This window comes from Zingiber officinale, chromosome 11B (genome assembly GCF_018446385.1).
Source record: "Zingiber officinale cultivar Zhangliang chromosome 11B, Zo_v1.1, whole genome shotgun sequence".
Taxonomy (NCBI): Eukaryota; Viridiplantae; Streptophyta; class Magnoliopsida; order Zingiberales; family Zingiberaceae; genus Zingiber; species Zingiber officinale.
The window spans coordinates 73,337,545-73,356,082 of NC_056007.1; the positions used below are offsets into that span (position 1 = coordinate 73,337,545).

Consider the following 18,538-nt stretch of genomic DNA (forward strand, 5'->3'; position numbering starts at 1 on the left):
GGGAAATGAAAGGCGCAAGAAGAATGGAGCAGTATAGCAAGTTGAACAAATTTTGATTCTCATAATTTAATGTAGCCTCAGCTTGATTTTTGACTCACGATGTTCTACCTTGATGTGTACAATATCTATTAGCTTTTGATGTAAAAAGAATAGTTATGTATTTTATGGATATTGTTGTAAGAAGAATATTTATGTAATTTGTAAATATTTGTGTATTTTATGGATACTGTTGGAAGAAGAATATTTGTGTAATTTGTGAATGTTTGTGTATTTTCTTGGATACTGTCGGTTTTTCACTGTTTCGGAAATCGAATTTGTGTCGTTAAACAATACTGATATTACATCGGTTTTCCACCCCTGTAAAACCAGTGTCATTAACTAATATTACATCGGTTGTATACCGCTGCCAAAACTGGTGTTATTAACATATAATATTTCATCGGTTTTACACCCGATGTCGTTAAGTGATACTACACCGGTTTTAACTTGATGTCTAAAATGACAAACCTTTTACATCGCCTTCATAGACATCGGTCGAAAATGTAATAGACACCGGTGGAAAACCGATGTCTATGAGGGTTTTTGTTGTAGTGCCTTATGAGCTCCTCTTGGGGACATCATCAACCTAGATTACTAGGACTCAGTTTCCTTCTATAATCAACAACACACACTATAAATAATATCATTTCCCAACTTATCAGGCCTATTGATTTATCGAACTAAATCACACCCTTTGATAAGTAAAAGAAATAAATACTAGATATATATATGTGCTTGTTATTATATCAGGATTAAGAGTACACACTTCCATAATAACAAAGGTCTTGTTCTTTTATGCAGTCAATATAAAAAGAACTTACCTTAAATGGTCCTGCTCAATATACTCAGAGTGTACTAGTGTAATTTTATAGTTAAGATAAACTAATACAAAATTACACTACGACTATTCCAATGGTTTGTTCCTTTCCATCTTAGTCGTGAGCTACTATTTGTAATTTATAAAGAATTGATAACATGATCTTCTGTGTGTGACACCACACACCATGTTATCTACAATATAAATTAATTGAACAACTACACTTAACATATAAATGTAGACATTTGACCAATGTGATTCTTTATTTCAAAATAAATGTTTACAAAAAGCTAGGCTTTTAGTATACAATCTAACATAAGGTACAGATAGTCAAATCTGGAATAATCGTCTATAAAGCTAATAAAATATGTGTGTCAATTCTAAGATGCTTTAGGGAATGATGCACAAATATCTGTATGTATTAGCTCTAAAACATCACTACAACAGCTAGCCCCCTTGTTCCTTTTGTTAGTGGTCTTACCTTTAACACACTCTATACATATTTCAAAGTTTGACATATCAAGGGAATCGAGAATTTCATGTGACATTAACCTTTTTAGGCATTGTTTAGATATATGTTCTAAACACCTATGCCATAATATAGAAGAATTTTTGTCGGTCAATTTACATTTCGTATCTATACTATGCATTATTATATTGTCAACCGTAGGAGTAAAGATGTTTAATTTATAAAACTTATCAACTAAGGAGCCATTGTCAACCAACACTGAATTAAAAAAAATACTGAAAATTTTATTTCTAAATAAACAAGAATAACCTGATTTGTCCAAACAAGAAATTGAAATTAAATTTCGTCGAAAAATGATAAAAAAATGTATTTTCTAAATCCAGAAAGACAGTGGTTCCTAAACAAAGCCTAAAAATACCAATCAACTTGACTTTAGCCTTCTTTCCATTTCTTGTATAGATTGTATCTTTCACCATCAAGCAGAAGTCTGCTCCTGAGACAACCCTGCATAGTGACACTTATATGAGTAGTAGCACCGGTATTTATCCACCAAGTATCAGTGAGTACAATAGCTAAATTGACTTTCGAACTAACAAAATTGAGAAGTTTATCTTTCTTTACATGTGAGTTGGCGTACTTGAGGTAGTCTTTCTTCATATGACTTTTTTTTCTTGCAAAATAAATAAGTGGATCCTTATCCTGCTTCTTGTACTCCTTATGGTCGTTGCCTCTAGAATCTGTAGTTTATTTCCCTTTTTCTTTGTTATTGATCATCTTTCGTTTCTTGCTCGCACTTTGAGAACCAGATGCTAAGTGAGCATTATCAAATGTCTCAATCTTTAGTCTCCCTTCCTCTTGTATGCATTGAGTAATGAGCTCATTCAATGTCCACTTTTCCTTTTGAGTATTATACGATATCTTAAAAGGAGTGAATCGTGCAGGCAGAGACATCAAGACGAAATGCACTAACATATCCTCAGATATATCAAGTTTTAGTGCTTTCATACTTATCGCTATATTGGACATCTCTATAATGTACTCCCTTATATTTTCTTTACCATTATACCGTATGGTTACCAACTTCATAAGAAGTGTGGTAGTCTCGATCTTTTCATTTGAGGTGAATCAGTCTGCTAATTGGTTCAGGAAACTCCTAGCATTTCCTCCATTTGTTATTGAGCCCTTTATTAGTGTCGGTATGGAAAGCTTTATGATACTTAGATACATGCGATTTGATTTCTCTCACAGCTAAAATTTAGCCATCTGCTCTATAGTGCTAGCACTGGTTAGAGGTGCAGGACGATCATTTCTTAATGCATAGTCTAAGTCCACATAGCCTAAGACTACGATCACGAATTCTTTCCATTCAGCAAAATTCGAACCAGTTAATGTTGGGATGCTATTAATGCTGGCAGTTACAGATTGCACTAAAAATTTAAAGAGAGAAATATATTTAAACTTACAATTTAATTAGAACTAAGAACATATAAGTAATATAAAATTATGCAAATAAAATAAAATTTTAAATACATATAAATGGCTCTTTATGAGATATCAAGTACAATATAATGTGTCTTCCTTTGGGCTGACATATTATTTGTTAGCGATATTCTCTAATATAACTCAAACTTTAATTGGCCACACAATGTGTCTTCATTTGGGCCGACCAATTGTGCGCATAATATGATATTTTATATGAGGTATATTTTGGTCCATATCTCACAACAACCTTAATCAACCACATAATATGTCTTCTTTTGGGCCGACATATTTTGTGCATGATTTGAACAAAATAATATTTTGTTTTATAGTTGTAAGTTTATCTTATGCATATATCTAGCATAAAAGTAAATCTTCCTTTGGGCCGATTGCTTTTAGCATAGATAAACGCCTACTAACATAAAATGTACTAAACCTACCTAAGATGTCTTTCTTTAGGCCGACACATTACTTTAACTTAGTAGTACATTGTGTAGATAGACCTAAGAAAACTCTAGGAACTTAATTCGAACAGAAATTACTTATCAATCTTAATAATAAAAATTAAACTTATTAATTAATTAATATCTTATGATAATCGATTAATATGCTCCAATTGATTATCCAAATCAATCTAAAAACTTTCTATAGATAGCTACAAGATTATTCATATAACTCTTACTAAGAAGTTAAAAGCTTCAATAATGAAATAGTATTATTTAATACTATTTAATCCTTTAATTATTCTACATTAAAATTATTTAATGTTTTTTAATTATTGTTTTAAGTTTTTTTTGCACTGTTTCACACGTTGAAACATTTTTTTTCCTGAAATACTATTTCGGATTGAAACAGTATATTTTTTTAATTACATGAAACAGTACAACATGTAGAAGAGTTTTTTTTTTTTTTTTAATGAAATACTCTTTCACGTTAAAACAGTAAGGACAGCTGTTTCAGAAGAGATTGCATTAATAAAAAAAATAATCGATTAAAATTAAAATTTAATTGATTATGAATGAATCCCGTCATGAGTTTAGGCAGAATATTCTGAATAATTCATATTGATTGTGTTCGATATTTTAAACTCGATAATTAATTGAATCATTATAATTTTACTTAAAATTAAGTTAAACAATGATGATTTTTATCGTTCTTTGTATTTTTCACATAAATATAAGAAATTCGAAAAATAAGTCTATCCTAATTTTTTCTCTTATATAATTTAGACGATCAAAAATTATATTATACTAGACAAACTTAATCTAACATATATATACAACAAATCGACAAAAAAAATTTAAACTTTATTACCAATGAAAATGACGAAACAGAACATGTGACTCTGATACCAATTAATAGTTTTTGTAAAAATCTAAACCGAATCTGCATAGATTCTAAAATATAAAGAACTCGTATATAAAAAATACAAGAAAAAGAAGATCTAGTTTCATCAATTAAATATGACATAAGAAAAATAAATATATAAACAAATATGACAAGGAACCTGATTGAAGAGTCATCCTTATCTTTAGAGTCATCCAAAAATAATCCCCGTGGAAGAAGATGCAGCGGAAATAAAAGGAAGGTCTTCCAAGGGGCTTAGGGGGTGCCGCCGTCGAAAAGATTTAGGTCAATGGAGAACCAAAAGCTCTATCAAGATTAAACCTTAAACTCTTTGGGACCAATCCTATATATAGTGGACATCTATTATCAGCTCATAAATGATAACAGATGTAGGACTATATGTTCTACCTATACAATGTCTACATCTAATAATTGAAACATAATAAGCCTAAATTAGATCACTTTAATGGATTCGATTTATACTCATATGCATAATTTATAATTAAGTCTACTAATTAGATATAATAACCAATATGTATAACAACCCAAGACTATTGTAAAAGAGGATGAAAGTCTATATACTCCAAAGAAAAGAAAATGGACATACAAAGTGTGGGCTGATATTAAAAAGGTTACTTTTTCAAATTGGACAACAAAGGTTGAATGTATTCATTGTAAACATTGTCTCACAGTGAACAATATTGGTGTTACATCCTAATTTTTAAGGCACCTCAAGGGCAGCATGAGGAAGCATATTAGTGGGAAAAGTAAAAGAAAAATTATTGTCTCTACAACTATTGTTGAATTAAAACTGTCATTGTTATCCAAAATTTCAAGTACAATCATGGGAAGATATGAAAGATTCTTTCTCACATGATCCTTGCCGCCATAAGCTGTCATTCCTTTTCTCATACTATGAAATATTTAATTTATTGAAGAGGACCGCTACTCCATATTAGCATAAGATTAGTTGTGTTATTATGAATAAAGATTGTATAGCTTTTTATAAAATTGAGAAGAAAAAAATTATGACATCATTAAAAGATGTCAATAAGATTAGTGTGACTATTAATTTATGAAAGTTGGATCACAAGGTTTCGTATATGGTTGTCACTTGTCACTACATGGACTCTAGTTGGAATTTGTAGAAGCATGATCTAATTTTTTTAGATATTCCTCCACCTCATAATTGTGTTTCTACTTATGATGTGTTAAATAAGTGCTTTGTTGAACGGGGAATTGAAAATAAGGCATATATGGTTACTTTAGTTGATAATGCTAGCTATAATGATATAGCTATTGAGATATCAAAGGATAACCTCTCATATCAAAACAATCTTCGTCTAGGTGACAAATTATTTCATGCAAGATATTGTGCACACATCTTGAATCTTTTGGTGCAAGATGGCTCATCTGAGATTCAAGATATTATTTTTAATATGCATGAAAAATGTGAAACACATAGCTACCTTAGAGACTCATGTTAATATATTTAGTGAAATTTAAAAGCAATTGAAACTATCTTCAAATAAGCTTGTTTTGGATTATTGCACGAGGTGGAATGCAACATTTTGCATGTTATTAGTTGCTTTAGAGTTCAAAGACATTTTCCTAGATATGTAGCAATAGAGCTTATACTTTTTTTTACCAAGTGAGGAGGATTGGAAGAAGATTAATGTTGTTCGCTCATTTCTTGAGGAATTTAATGAAGTAACTCATCTCATTTTGGGAAGTGAATATCCTACTTTTAACTTGTTCCTTACTAAACTTTACACCATAAAAAGTTGTTAAATGAAGCAAGTACATATGAAGGAAGTTTCATGGTAGAAATGACTAATAAAATGAAGGCTAAATTTGATAAATATTGGGGTGATAACTGTTGTTGCAGTTAGTACTAATGGTCAAACCTAAGTTTCGATAAATGACAAATGAATTAAAGTTAGGCGTGGTGTGATCTAACATTTTTACCAAGTATGGAAGACTTGAGGGGTCTGAAGGATCTAACACCGGGCAGAAAACTAGCTAGATCTGTTGGACCTGATAGTTGGTAGGAAGTCCATATAGGTTAAGGAGTGACCCGATATCTGGCAGGAAGTCCAGCTGGGTCTGCGGGACTTGATAACTGGCCGAAGTCTTGATGGGTCTGCGGACCTAGTAACTAACGGGAAGACTTGATGGGTCAAAGGAGAGTCAAGCGATTCTACATGATAAGTAAGATAAGTTATTGGAGGAGAGTGATCTAGTGAGGACGAGTCCTAGTGGGACTATAGGCGCTGGTTCAACTTAGATTCATTTTAGAAATATAGATTGAGACTAAGACTAGATCCTAGTCTTGGTAAGACAAAATCTAACTCATAAATATATATAAACTATTTATGTATATGTTTTTCTAACTCTGTGTTATAGAGATAAATGTAGATCTTCAAATTCTGCATGCGTTGCAATTGACAGAGCTTGATTCTGAGTTTGAAGTCAAAAGATATGGTCTTTGAAAGATTGTTATGTCAAATTAGCAGATTGGAGACGCCTCGAATGGATTGGAGGCGCCTCGGATGGGTTGGAGGTGCGGAGGCATCTCGGATGGATGGGAGGCATCCTAAATTAGAAGTTTTATCTCTTTTTCAACGAATAGGGCCTATTGGAGGTGCCCTAGGTCATTGGAGGTGCCTCCAATGACCTATATAAGGAGGATTCAATCAACTTTCAAGATATAACGCATATACGAGCTTCCTCGATCATTCTGCTACACCATCCCCCTACTGCTGCTTTGCTACGACACTACGACACCAACTTGAAGCTTCGACTTCCATTTACTATGAGTTGGCATATTTTAATTTAAATTGTCATTATCTTTTACTTATTGTTGAATAGAGGAAGTGTAAGATTGTTACACTTCCTCCGATCCGGCGATTCCAGAAGAGAATTTAGTGAATTGGCCATCGATACGGTTCGAGGAATCGTAGGTCTTGGAATAGGAATCGTCAGTCGCCACCTCTAGCAGAGATGAGGCGACCCTTGTTAGTTGGTATCTCAAAGCATGAGTTATGAAAGCTTATCTAACCAAAACTTAATTAAGTTCTCAAAAACTTAATTAAAATTAACCAAACCCAAGCATGAGTTTTGAAAGCTTATCTAACCAAATAAGTAGGGCAAAATAAATATTATATACCTAAAAATAAAATTTATTATATAAAAACAAGACATAGAATATATGATTCAGGGGGTAACACTAAATTAGTTGGCATCTCAAAAACATAGTCTACCCGTTTGGGTAATTAGGACTAGGCTGAAAAAGATAATTTGACTCTTGTCCAACCTAATATTAGGGTGGGCGAGATGATAATTTAGGATCGTTATGCACATTAGCGGAATATAATCAAGAGAGCCTTCAGTGACTCCTACGCCAAGACCCATGACCCCTCAGACAGTATTGATAATCCACTAAAAATCCTCTTTCAGAACCGTCGGAAGAGGGAATCGAGCACAATAGTAAAACAATGACAAGTGTAACAACCTACATTTTCCTTTATGCAGTAATTAAGTACTTTAATTAAAACTTTCGTTACCCAACACTTTGAAGACAATCGGATTAAGCTCGGTGTTGGATGACTTCTCAGTAATAGTCGAGCATAATAGTGTCGTAGCACAACAAGAGGATGAAGTCGGAGCAGCTAGAAGCTTGAAAGTTCGCTTGTAGGAGTTGTGTATGAATTGTTGTTGAAAATGCTCTTTTATTGACCATTAACAGCCTGTTTGGAATGATATGGAATTCAATTCCTTTTAGAATTGGAATTGAATTCCATGCTTTGGAATAATTTTTTAGCTAAGAATTGATATGGAATTTAATTCCAATTCCATCAAACAAGGCAAAAGTAAATCACACCTCTTTATGTGTGATTTAGATAGGGAATTCAATTCTCCATATTATGTCCATTGTGCCCTCATTCTCTCTTCTTTGTAAAAAAAGAAAAGAAAAAAGAGAGAAGGATAAAATGGTAAAACATAAGAATTCCATAACTTAAGTTGCAATGCATTCCAAACATGAGAATTGAATTCAATTCCTTATGGAATTCAATTCATAATGGAATTCAATTCAATTCCATGACTTAAGTTATTTCCAAACAGGTGTAAGGGTGTCTCCAAGGCTATTGAGGGTGCTTCCAATAGTAATTCTGATCTCAAAGACTTCGATGTTGATAAACTTTGCTAACTGCAGCTTCTATCTATGCGAGGGTGCCACTAGGTACTCTGAGGTGCCTCCAATGCCTCCAGGGCGCCTCTACACTATGAAGCCATATTTGCAGACTTATCTTCCAGGGCACCTCCAAGTTGCGATCCGAGGCACCTTAGAGCACCTTAGAGGCACCTTGAACATTGTTCATCTGAGGTTATTTTTGCTCTTTTTATCCTGCAAAATATGTTAGTCCAAAAATAAAGTGTACCCTACAAAATGAGGTTAGGACAATAATAAAATAAGAATTTATTAATTAGATCCTGTCTATCTAAGTCTAGGATCTAGTTAAGATCTCAGTCTAAGTTTCCAAAATGGACCTAAACTAGACCTATACCTAAGGTCCCTAATTGGGACTCGTCTTTACTGGAGCGCTCTCCTCCAGTAACTTAATTTACTTACTACTTAGAATCACTTGACTTCCTTATGGTTCACCACTTCTTCCTGCCAGTTGTCAGGTCCACAGTCCCAATTAGACTTCGACCAGCTGTTAAGTTCCTCGGACGTAACTCGACTTCTCGCCAGATATTGGGTCACTCCTTGACCTATCTAGACTTCTACACCAATTATTAGGTCCTCCAGACCTAGCTAGATTTTAACTTGGCCTCAGACACATCAAATCCTGTACACTTGATAGAAAGGTTAGTGTAAGTACCCCATGGTGGTTTTGATGTGGTCAACTAAGTCAAGTTAGATCCTGTGTATTTGATCATTATTTCTAAGTGTGCAGAAGCTTAGGAACACAAGAAATCGAGTGGAAGATGTAGCTAGCGAGAAGGATGACACGGGAAACGAGTTATCTGGCTCAGTGCATCCAGGGACGAGGTGCTGCGAAAGAGTATGCTAGTGGAGCAATAAGGACACACACTATGCTTCCGAGGGATGAGAACCCGAAGTAAAAGACTGCTCGAGGAGAAGGTCGGAGTTGGGTTTGGGTGTGCTCAATTCTGGAAGACCGGAGGATCACCCAAGCGTCCGGAGAAGAAAGTAGTGACCTGAGAAGGTGCCAGACGATCAACACATGGTTGATCGATCTAGGCGCTCGGACTGTCTGGGCGCTTGGACGAGATGGTCTAGGTGCCTGGACCACTTGGTATCGAAAGGGCGCCTCAACGTAGTGGATCAACTTTGGGTCCACGTCAGTAGCGGTCCATGTGCCCGGAGCGAGTCCAGGCGCCCGAGAGTGGATAAATTCTTATCCCTTTACCATTGCAAAGAGGATTGAGACGACCAGCTATGCGACCAGCTGGGGGCACCCGGATCGGGTCTAAGCACCCGAATTGTGCCATGGCATCAAAAGGTCACTTCGACCAGTGAACCTATAAAGGAGCCTTGATGCTTTTCATTCATAACAACACTTTTTGTACTTCAAATTACAATTCTATTTTCAAGTTCTGTGCTTCCAACGCTTATAAGAGGCTTCTCCGCTTATGATGAAAGAAGAATTTTATTAGTGCTTTTCAACATCTTGGATTAGCAATCTTCCCGGTTGTAACTAAGTTAAAATTGGTAGCCTCTTTTAATTTATGCAATATAGTTTTTTTTATTAAAGTGTTTGTCTTAATTAAAGTCAAAATTCTCGAGAATGGTATTCTTGTCTTTTTAGATTAATTCACTCTCCTCTTGCCATCTGCACGAGACTTACAATTGGTATTAGAGCCCAACTACTTCAGAAGGACTAACCGCCAATTAAACCAATGAGATGGCCAGAGCTAACATCTATCCACCAACGCTCAAGGGGGAGTATACGTTCAGGAAATGAAAAATGGAGGGTTTTTTTTAACTGACTTTGATATAATGCTTTCTATGAAATTTAATTTTGAAGTCCCTAAAAACAAAGATGAAAAAGAACTCGAGGAGCATCTTTGGACAAAGAAGCAGTGCAACAAATTCATGGCAAATGATAGGGCCAAGTTCCACCTTTTGAGCATTTTTTCTGCTCAAGAACTCGACAAAATTGGCAACTACCACTGTGCAAAAGAACTTTAAGAAAAGTTCTTGGAACTCTACGAACAAACAACGGAAGAAGAATCTGATTCTACTATGAATACTGATTCATCTTTAGAAGAGTCCGGCGCTGAGGAGATTACCAGAACAACACTAATTGTCAATTACCTACCTAAAGTCAACGAAAGCACCTCGAAAATGAGTATCAATAAAGGGGGAGATACTGCAAAAGAAAACAACAATGAAGGAGGAGCGTCTATCGACAAATGTGATATGGTAAGTAAGGCAAGTAAGCTTCTTCCTGAGCAATTATATAAAATTGTGCAAATGCTAAGTTGATCCTTATATAAAAAGAGAACAAAGTATGTAAAGTCAAAGAAAGAATATGCATGCCTAAAAGAAGAATTTGAAAAATTAATAGATGAAAATATAAAATTAAAAGATAAAATAGAAACGCTAAAAAGGATAATTCATGCTCAAATTTTTTATATGCTCCAGAAAGAAATTTTAAATATCATCATATGCTTAGTTGATATTTTTGATACCATAAGGGCTAAATCATAAAAGTAGATAAAAAATTAATTTCTAAAAAATATTTGGTTAATTCAGTAGAAAATAACTTATTTTGGATACCAAATCATACTTAGCTTAATAAATTAATTTCATATGCATGCTAGAAAAATAATTTACTTTGATTTATTCTTTTTAGTAAAATCACTTATTTCATAACTCTATCACAAAATTTTATCTATGAAAAATAGAAATATCATCTACTAATAGATTTTTAAATTTTTTTTTTTGCCTATATATATATATATTTAAATTTTTCAACAAAAAAATCATATTTTTAAAATTAAAATGTTTTCTTAGATTTATTTTTGAAATTTTTTATTTTTATATCATAAAATATTATGTTCTAAGAAAATTCTTTCAAAATTTTCTAACGGTTAATTAATTTTCTATAAATTATTTGATCAAAATGTTAATTTTAATATTAAAAATTATCAAAAAGTCAAACTTAAAAAGTTTATTTTTTCTATAGATATACTCTATATTTAATATAATTATAAAAAGTTATAAATTTTTTTTGAGTTTAAAATCTATTTTAAATAATTTTTAAGAAAATATATCTTTCGGAATAGAATAATTAATTAATGCTGATATTAAATTTTTTATTCATGAAAATTTTATCATAATTATGGATTATTGTGTGTAATAGTGATAAAAGAGGATTTGTTGAGGAAATCCGAATGAAGGCCAACAACAAACGGCTGCTCCACTTCTGTTTTTTTTTTTCCTTTACCGTCTGATAATTTATTGTTATAAATTGGATCTTTAGTCGAGTCTCATCCATCTTTCACAACTTACAGTGTTTCGAGTTCATCAACTTTCTTCTTATTCAAATTCCTCCTATAAAGTAATTTCGAATCCGTCTAAGCCAACTGAAGAGGCAATGCCGGCTCCGCTAGGGACTCTTATTACACATAAATTATAATTAATAAAATATTTTCTATAGGCCTTTCTATGAATTGTAGCTAAATGTCCCAATTAAAGGAAATTATTTTTTTATAATTTATTAAGAGGGGCAAAGAGCCGGATATTACAAATAGATCTATAAATTTTATCAAAGGCCAAAGTTAGATATCATAAATATATATTTAAAAAATTATCATATAACACGAGCACCACCACGAGGCTTCCTCAGCCATAATCCACTTGGTACGACCACGAGCACTACTAGATGATTTTCTATTGGATTCAATACCAATTAACACTAGACATAATAATGATTATCTTACGAACTAATACAAAGAAATATTTGAGAAGAAGACTAGAAAAAAAATACCCAAAAGAAAGAAAAAAAATTATAGTTCCTTAATTTTTTCAAAAATAAAACTTTATTAAAAACTAGAAGATAAAAATCTTCAAATAAATAGTTAGGCAAGCGTTTATATAAACTTCATACTTTAATTCTTAAATAAAGAAATAAATCCTAACATATAAATCCAAATTATTATATTATAAATAAATGAGAGGAATTATAAAAGAATGAAAAAAATTATTAATAAATTTATAATTCTAAAATTTCTAAATATGTTTGAAGTAAGACTTAAATTCAGGGGAAGAAAAAACCAATCTTAGGCCGGACTTGAAGAATCGACAATGGCCAAAAGAGCTCACATGTTGCGCGGAGCATGCAGTTGGAGCTCCCAACTGATGTAACTCGGCTTCTTCTCACCAAACCATGGCAGCGCTGCTAGAAAGCTTGCAAGCAGCAACTGATCTCTTCTATGCATTCCTCCCTCGTCTCGTATCGTAACCGCGCCACCAAACATTCCACGTCCATCCAAATCTAACTCGCCCTATAAATCTCCTCCCAATTCCCACGTCCTTCTTCACCACTACTACCTGTAATTCTCTCTCTAGTTAACTGTTATTAGTCATGGCATCTTTAATCACCTGGGCCCTCGCCCTCCTCCTCCTCTGCCACTGCTGCAGCTCCGCGCGGATTAGCGTGGGCCGGCAGGAGGAGCGAGAGCAACCGTACGGACAACTCAGGTTCCAGCAGGGGATGTGCGGGATCGAGCGGCTGAGCGCGCTCGAGCCCTCGCGCCGCGTGCAGTCGGAAGCCGGTGTCACCGAGTACTTCGACCAACTCCAGCAGCAGATGCAGTGCGCCGGCGTGTCCGCGTACCGCCGCACCATCCAGCCGCGTGGCCTCCTCCTACCGTTCTTCTCCAACGCTCCCAAACTCATCTACATCGTCCAAGGTTAATTCCATCTCATCATCAATTGCGCGTCGATTTCCTAACTGCCTTATCAATTAATCCGCTCGCTCTCGTGCATCTATCCTCTTAATTAACAAGCCGGCTACATTCCGATTGCTAACAAATAAATCAAATAATAAATGAATATACAGGAAGGTGTGTCGGTGGAATGGTGATCCCTGGTTGCCCGGAGACGTTCCAGTGGACGCAGCAAGCGGCAGGGCAGCAATGGGGCGAGATGGAGGAAGCAGGGCAGGAGCAGAGGTTCCGGGACGAACACCAGCGCATCCAACAGTACCGCGAGGGCGACGTCATCGCCGTGCCTAACGGAGTTGCACACTGGTTCTACAACAACGGCGAGGTTCCCCTCGTTGCCATCACCATCTCCGACGTGAGCAGCGGCGCCAACCAGTTGGATAACCTTCACAGGGTTTGTAGCTATATATATATTCATTCATCGACATTTATTAGCTAAACAATTAATTAATTAATTCATCATCATCAAGTTAACTAATTGATGAGCACGTATGATATAAAGGACTTCCTATTGGCGGGGAGGGAGAGACGAGCAGAGCAAGGTGCACAAATGGAGAGGGCAGAAGAGAGAAAGGAAGTCAATCTCCTCAGTGGCTTCGACACTAACTTGCTTGCGGAGGCACTGGGCGTGGACAGGGAGGTAGCGAAGAAGATTCAGAATCCGGAAGACAGGAGAGGAGACATCGTCCTGGTGGAGAGAGGACTGGAGATGTTGCGTCCGTCACGGTGGATGGAACAACAAGTGCAGCAGCAAGAAGAGAAGGAAGAACGACAGGGTCAATGCCCGATGAATGGACTAGAGGAAACCTACTGCACCTTGAAGAACAAACAGAACATGGCCGATGCGATGCTCGCTGACTACTACAATCCACGAGCTGGAAGGATTACCCTTCTCAACAGCCAGAAGCTTCCCATGCTCAGATTCATCCAGATGAGTGCTGTGAGGGGACAACTGCGAAAGGTAGCACTGAATATATCAGTTAATACGTATCTAATGAATTTTTTTTATATATTAAAAAAATTACTTTGTGCAGAATGCTCTTGTCGCTCCCCTATGGAACGTGAATGCTCATAGCATAATGTACGCATTGAGGGGAAGTTGCCGGATGCAAGTGGTTGGACACCGAGGGCGCACTATCTTCGACGGTGAGCTCCGTCAGGGTCAACTGTTGGTGGTTCCTCAGCATTTCGTTGTGGTCATGCAATCGCGGAGCGAGCAGTTTGAGTGGATCGCCTTCAAGACCAACGACAATGCCATGGTGAGCCAAGTCGTAGGAAAGGCTTCCGTGCTTCGTGGCCTGCCGGTTGAGGTGCTCATGAACTCGTATCGCATCTCTCGGGAGGAGGCCAGACGACTCAAGTTCAACAGGGGATCTGAGATGTCCATCTTCGCACCAAAGTCTGTGAGGGAACTACAGTGAAACGTTGGGCAACTCACTTGCCGATAGCTATCTATAGGCCAATAAAGCTTAACTTGGGTTTCGGCTCAGAAACCTGAGGCTCAAGCTACTCCTTTAAGCCTATCCAATAATAAATACTGTTCTAGTTTGAGAAATTGTTGCTGCATTTGATCTTAACCATGCATAAAAAAATGATCAGATAAAACTCTAACGAGAAATACCAAGTAAAGAAATAGCCACTATAATAATATGTAACAATCACATGATACAATTAGGTGATATGGCGAAGATATAAAGGGAGTGATTGTTAAAAATACAAAAGATAATTCAAGCTGAAAATCAATCTTTATCCCGTTTAAAATATGGCATTATTTGGCTAGTCATCCCTATTGTTTGGTTTTAAAATTAGCCCCTAGTTGGTTAGTTTGCTCATCATTAATTGACTATCAAATTCGTCATCAATTTGTTGATATACTTGTCATTATTTGTCTGTAATACAACCGGCTGGTTGGCAACGACTAATTAATCATCCCACCTCGTATAAAATAAGGGTTTAATCCATCTCTAAAACAATTAAGAAATCCTCTTCTTGTAGAAAGCTTTCAAAGCTCTTTTTCTCTACTTTGCTTATTCTCAAAAAAAAGAGTGACAATCTTTCCTTTTTGCAAGAGAAATTTTATTTTTCTTGATAATTCACTCTATGTAACATATCTTGCGAATTCTTTAGAGTAGTGTTTTGTCTTATACATCTATAAATCTTAATTTTAAAAAAAATCTCATGAATTTTTAACATGGTGGTAAAAGAGGAATATGTTCGTTCTTAACACCCCCGCCAACTCATCCCAGGACTAACACGAAGGAGGTAAATCACGGGCGGTTAATAGCCTTTGGAATAGTGATTAGTACATACGAGATACATTTACCTCGGCTTTGCTGAGATTTGAACCCCAGACCTCATGATGGTAACATCTCATGCGCTAACCAATAGACCCCCAAGGAAAGGTTGGCTGCAAAAGGAGGTTTCGAGCTTATTCTGTGCATTAGTTTGAGCAACCCTAATCAGCTTCTATACCTTTTGCTAACATGGGAGATCTACAAGCAAGTTTAACACAATATCTTCTATTTCATCTATCATTCTGAATCCATCATATCTAATTACTTACTTTCCTTGGGTCACTCATATTAAAAGATCCTTAAACTCAAGGAAGTTTTTGAAGTATATTACAAAGGATCCTCCTCTTGAGTCGAACCTTTCTTTTGAAGCTTGGAAAGAGAGGGATGATGAAGTATTTATTCTACTATCAAAGTCTATGGATAAAACTCATAGAACAATGGTCACCTATGCCACAATATCAAAGGCCCTCTAGGAGCAGATGAGTAATCTATATGGACAAGAATCAAATCTAGGAAGAATCTTCGAGATCAAAAGACAAATTACATAAATCAAAAAGAAAGAAAAGATTATTTCCTAGTTTTGGATGACACTGAATATCTATGGAATGATATAAGGTCAATTTCAACTGACCTTAAAGTTTTACAACAACTAAGAGGGGAAGATATAATATTTGGTCTTCTTATGTCTTTAAAAGAATCATATTCCCTCTACGTCAAGAGATTATGAGGATGAAAATTTTTTCTCCGATAAGGGCTATGATTTAGAGATCTACAACAAGCTTCACAATCAAAGGGTCACAATTTCACTATAGACCTAAAAGAACAAAAGGCAAATAAAGTACAAAAAGCCAAATTGTGTGTGTGGATACTATAAGAAACTAAATCACATAAAGGAAAAATGTTGGCGCAAATTTATGCACAACTAAGGCTTGATTACTTAAAGAAAAAGGATCAATCATCCTAGAACCGAGCCAATATTGCAACTCTGGAAATTGCCATCAATGACATCTCAAAGCAACTTGAGCAAGTAAAAACATACATAAATGATCAAGGTAATTGCTTGAACACTTCTAAATTTTTTTAGTTCTCAAAGTTGGCTAATTCATTCAGGCTGTGATTATCATATAGTTATGGATAGAAATAAAATTAGTAATCTCAAACCACTAGATAACTATATGATGGTTAAAGTAGTTAACAAACACAACTTAACAATTAAGGAACTAGGAGAGGTAGAATTTATTTAGGAAAAATACTAATGCTTTATATGTTCCCCAATTCACTTCCTATCTACTATTGATTAGCAAAATCACTAATGATCACAATTGTAAGGTTTCTTTTGATTCTAACTTCATTACCTTCTAGGATCTCAAAACAAACTGCAAGTATCCAAGGTTAGTTTTGGTGTAATCAACTGAGTTAAGGTAGGATTTGTGTATTTGATGCCTTATATCTGAGTGTGCAAAGACTTAGGAACACAAGAAGTCAAGCGGAAGATGTAGCGAGCGAGAAAGATAACACGAGAAGTGAGTCGACGAGTTCGGTGCATCTGAGGGATTAAGAGCTACGGAAGAATACACCGGTGGAGTGAGAAGGACACACATGAAACATTCAAAGGAAGAGAAGCTGGGGAGTAAGTCTGCTTGAGGAGAAGGCCGGAGTTGGATTCATGTGAGCTCAAGTCTAGACAGCTGGAGCATTACCCAAGAGAGCAGGAACGAAGAATAGTCAATTCTGAAATTGTCCATTTGAATGAGTAGTGCTCAAGGTGCCTTCGATAGGATTAGAGGTGCCTCGGATGTTCAGATTGTTGGTGCAATATTCCCTAGGTCAAGGTTGACCTGGTTGACTGAACTTGAATTGGGTCAAGCTCGAGTCTTGATGTTTAGGTTTCAATGTTTGACAATACATGAAGACAAGACATGGAGATTGCAGGTGCAATTGTTCATGTGGTGAGATTGTGAAGGAGAGTCAAGTAGGCCAAGGTTGACTGGATACTTGACTGGAAATCCTGGTGAGTGAAGCCAGGTGAAAGTCCTAACTGGGAGGTTAGGCAGAAGGAAAATCCTAGTGAGTGAAGCTAGGTGAAAGTCCCGGTGAGTGAAGCCAGGCAGAAGGAAAGACCTAGTGAGTGAAACTAGGCAGAAGGAAAATCCTGGTGAGTGAAGCCAGGTGAAAGACCTAGTGAGTGAAGGAAAGTCCTGGTGAGTGAAGCCAGGCACGAGGAAATCCAAATGGATCAAGGCTGATCAGACATCTGGTGTTGGAAAGTCCAAGTAGGTCAAAGGGATTGACCGGATACTTGGCATGAGTTGGAAAGACCAGGTAGGTCAAAGGGAATGACTGGATACTTGGCATGAGGAGGAAAAGTTCAAGTGGGTCAAAGGGATTGACCGGACACTTGGTGAGCGAGTCCTAGCAGGTCAAGGGTGACCAGATGCTAGGCATGATGGACCAACAGGTCATGGTTGACCGGATGTTGGTTTAGGGGACTTTGGACTTGTTTTTGGACAAAAATAAGGAGCTGGATCGATCAGCCGATCGATTGGCACATGCCAAATCGATCGGCCGATCGATTGGGAGAGTCCCCGCGACAAGCCTCCTCCCAATCGATCAGTGGATCGATTGGGGAGAAGTGTCGTGCGAACAGAAAGTCTCCCAATCGATCAGCCGATCGATTGGGAGCCTCCGATCGATTGGGAGGTACGATTCGCACGATAAGCCCTGGATCGATCAACCGATCGATCCAGGCAATTCCCGAGAGCACAGAGGCGCTCTGGATCGATCGACCGATCGATCCAAAGCCTCTCCGATCAATTGGGAGTAATCCAATCGATCGGGATCTGACCGTTGGCGCAGGATATAGCTGTTGGCGAGCGCTTCTCTCAGCAGAACTTCCATAGCTTCCATCTCCGATCTTCACAGCGACTCCAACCACTTCTCCACAGCTCTCACGCTAGATCTTGAAGGTTCTTGGAGGTTTGTGCTGGTGCACATCCAAGTCAAGAGGCGAGGAAGAAGCTAGGGTTTGGGTTCTTGTGCATATCTTGTAAGCTTTTGCTTGTATTGTATTTCCCTTCCCTTTCTTCTTGTACTGTGAGCTTGTAGGGCTTT

At 36.5% G+C, this 18,538-nt stretch overlaps 1 protein-coding gene across 1 annotated transcript; it reads left to right on the plus strand.

The window, feature by feature from the left end:
• Positions 1-12,772: 12,772 nt before the first annotated feature.
• On the plus strand, positions 12,773-14,554 carry LOC122034020 (cocosin 1-like). Its single transcript, XM_042593158.1, has 4 exons — positions 12,773-13,100; positions 13,250-13,527; positions 13,636-14,094; positions 14,168-14,554. Exons 1-4 carry the CDS (start codon positions 12,773-12,775, stop codon positions 14,552-14,554), a joined length of 1,452 nt encoding a protein of 483 aa, XP_042449092.1.
• The last annotated feature ends 3,984 nt before the right edge of the window (positions 14,555-18,538 follow it).